General features: G+C 53.6%; 1 protein-coding gene across 1 annotated transcript in view; it reads left to right on the top strand.

Moving 5' to 3' along the window:
- Positions 1-2,655, top strand: part of LOC113218152 (gustatory receptor for sugar taste 64f-like) — a 4,174-nt gene extending 1,519 nt beyond the window's left edge. Inside the window, exons 4-7 of the mRNA XM_052276465.1 lie at positions 99-298; positions 572-769; positions 1,008-1,269; positions 1,829-2,655. Coding sequence (XP_052132425.1) covers positions 99-298; positions 572-769; positions 1,008-1,269; positions 1,829-1,924 — 756 coding nt within the window. The 3' untranslated portion in view covers positions 1,925-2,655. The remainder of the gene's footprint in view (positions 1-98; positions 299-571; positions 770-1,007; positions 1,270-1,828) is intronic.
- The last annotated feature ends 17 nt before the right edge of the window (positions 2,656-2,672 follow it).

Here is a 2,672-nt window from a genome sequence, read left to right as displayed (position 1 = left end):
CTATGTATGCTTACAGAGCAGGGGCCGGAGGGGACCTCTAGGCACAGTAGAGAACTCTATATTTAGTCTGCCGGAGACAATGTCAAATTGTGCTGCAGATATTCGAGGTGCTGCCGTTCTCCATTCCCGTGTCCATCATCGTCATCTACCTCAACGTCACGTGCACTTTCCTGTGGAACTTCATCGACCTGCTCGTCATCATCATCAGCTACTCGTTAGCCAGGCGGTTCGACACGTTCAGCCAGTTTCTGAGACAAGCCAAGGGCAAGGCAAGTACAGTAAAGGTACTGTACAGAATGTAAGATGCGGCGCCGCGGAGGTAGGCAACCCATCCGACTCTTCGGTGCTGTTTTTATTATATTTGTGCACATACCCCAAATAACTAGTAAATGTTAAGTTGGCGTCATAGTGGGGTGGTAAGGTCAAAATCAAATTAATACCTCGGCTTGAAACGTGTGCTACTTTGAAGCCGGTGCAGGGGTGGGCGAGGGTCTATAGTATCGTTACCTGGGGGAGGGCCCCACCCGCATCGACACTCCCAATTAAAAGGTGGCCCGAGCTACTATCAAAGGACCGAAGGGTGCCACTCACAACCCCTTCCCCGTGTCCGACAGAACTACTCGATATTCTGGTGGCAGGAGGTGCGCGAGGCCTACAACCGGCTGTCGCTCCTCACCAAGCAGTTGGACGACCAGATCAACGGCATCGTGCTGCTGTCCTTCGCCAGTAACCTGTACTTCATCTGCCTGCAGCTGCTGTACAACATGAGGTACAGTACGAAGCAGAGAGAGGCTGCGCCAACGTGTTACACTCTAAACTTTTTAAAGAAAATTTGCCTTGTAAACTACTTAAGTTTTGTGATGTAAGGCATTTTCCGAAGTGCTTTTATTTACGGCGGTGCTCTGCAATGTGCCCTGGTGGAGAGTGCCCGCCAGAAGGATGGCACTGCCGGACCGAAAACCTGTACGTCAACACTGACGTGGGTATTATACATACTGTTACTGCAGTCGGTTCGAGCAGGAGAAGAGCGTCTTCTCGCGCCTCTACTTCTGCTTCTCGTTCGCGTGGCTGCTGGCGCGCGCCGCGCTCGTCTCCATGACCGCCGCCAGCGTCTACGAGCAGAGCAGGGCCCCGACCGAGGTGCTGTACTGCGTGCCCTCCAAGAGCTTCAACGCCGAGGTGCAGCGCTTCCTGGTGCAGACCACGACCGACACCGTGGCGCTGTCGGGCGCGCGCTTCTTCTGGGTGACCCGCTCCCTCGTGCTGACGGTGAGCACGGACTGACGCTTTATCTCTAGGAGGGGATGGGGTGTGATTTTACATTTTACATCTCCAAGCTGCAAACGGAAGTGTGGGACTGTGATGAACACACCTTCGGGTAATTTAGGATGCTATGGTCACAATTTAATCATAAAGCTTAAAAACAGATTTTTTAATCAACTGTAAAATCAGAGCGCTATGACGCAAAAGTATATCACGAAAAAAAAAAGAATTAGCTAAATTAGCAAATGCATTCGCTAATATGGCCTTAGATTAGAATATAAGCTTTCCCTAGCTAATTCTTAGCAAGGAGAGCTAATAAATTAGCCATGACAGTTGTGTACAAAATAAAGCAACTAGCTGTGAAAGCTAATATTTTAGCTTTCTTAGCTGGGAATCAGCTAGGAAAGCTAATATTCTAATCTAAGGCCATATTAGCGAATGCATATGCTAATTTAGCGAATTCTTTTTTTTTTCGTGATACCCATAACACCTGATACAGTGACCAACTAAATACGCCTGGCGTCTCCGGAATACATGTACTATACCCTGCGTCTCTGCCCCGCAGCTGGCGGGCACCGTCGCCACGTACGAGATCGTCCTGGTGCAGTTCCACGACGACATGGACAAGGTCCAGCGCCCGTCCAACGTTTGCTTCCCATGACCTGCGGGCGGCGCGTCGCCCGTAAGGGTTGGAGGCCTTGCTGCTGGTGCCGGGGGAAGGCCCCGCGCTGCCATTGGTCCGGGGCCGATGCTGCTGCGCGCTGATTGGCTGGCGGGCGTGTGCAGGCGCCCCTCAGCAGTCGGGAGGGGTGGGCGCAGCTTCCAAAAGGGGTTGTGCCTGAGATGCGTTCATCTGCCGTGGCCGCAGCAGCCGCCACAGGGCCACAGACGGGGTGTTGGATTACCCCGCGTTACAGTTTCAGGGGGCGTGCGCCTGGTCGCGACACGTGGCGGAGTGCGCTACGTCGTGCGTGCGCGCGCGCGTGTGTGTTGTTCCAGCTGCAGCAGAGCACCACTGACCTGCGCGCGACTCTGTGTGTCCGTGCGTGTGTGTGTGTGGTGGTGCAGGTCGTGACGAGTTTTGCAGCCGCCCAAGTGCAAGTGAGCGGTGTGTGTACATGTGAGAAAGGCGAGTTCAGCTGCAACTAAAAATCACATGTGCAACAACCGTCGTCAAGAAAGTATACGTCGACGTGATCGGGAGAGGAAGAGGGTTTTCGGCCAAAGAGAGGGGCGATCCTCTATAGACCTATCGCAATCTGTGCGTGGGTGCGACGAGGATGCGTCCACCCGAATCCATCGCATCCTCACGCCGGTCACGCCACGCCGGAACAAGGGGAGGAGGAAGTATCAGCGAGAGAGAGAGAGAGAGAGAGAGAGAGAGAGGGAGAGAGAGAGAGAGAGAGAGA

Source organism: Frankliniella occidentalis, unplaced genomic scaffold (assembly GCF_000697945.3).
Source record: "Frankliniella occidentalis isolate FOCC.00 unplaced genomic scaffold, Focc_3.1 Scaffold3032, whole genome shotgun sequence".
In the NCBI taxonomy this organism is placed as follows: Eukaryota; Metazoa; Arthropoda; class Insecta; order Thysanoptera; family Thripidae; genus Frankliniella; species Frankliniella occidentalis.
The sequence above is the reverse complement of the archived record's forward strand: the minus strand, read 5'-3'. Positions and strand labels throughout refer to the sequence as shown.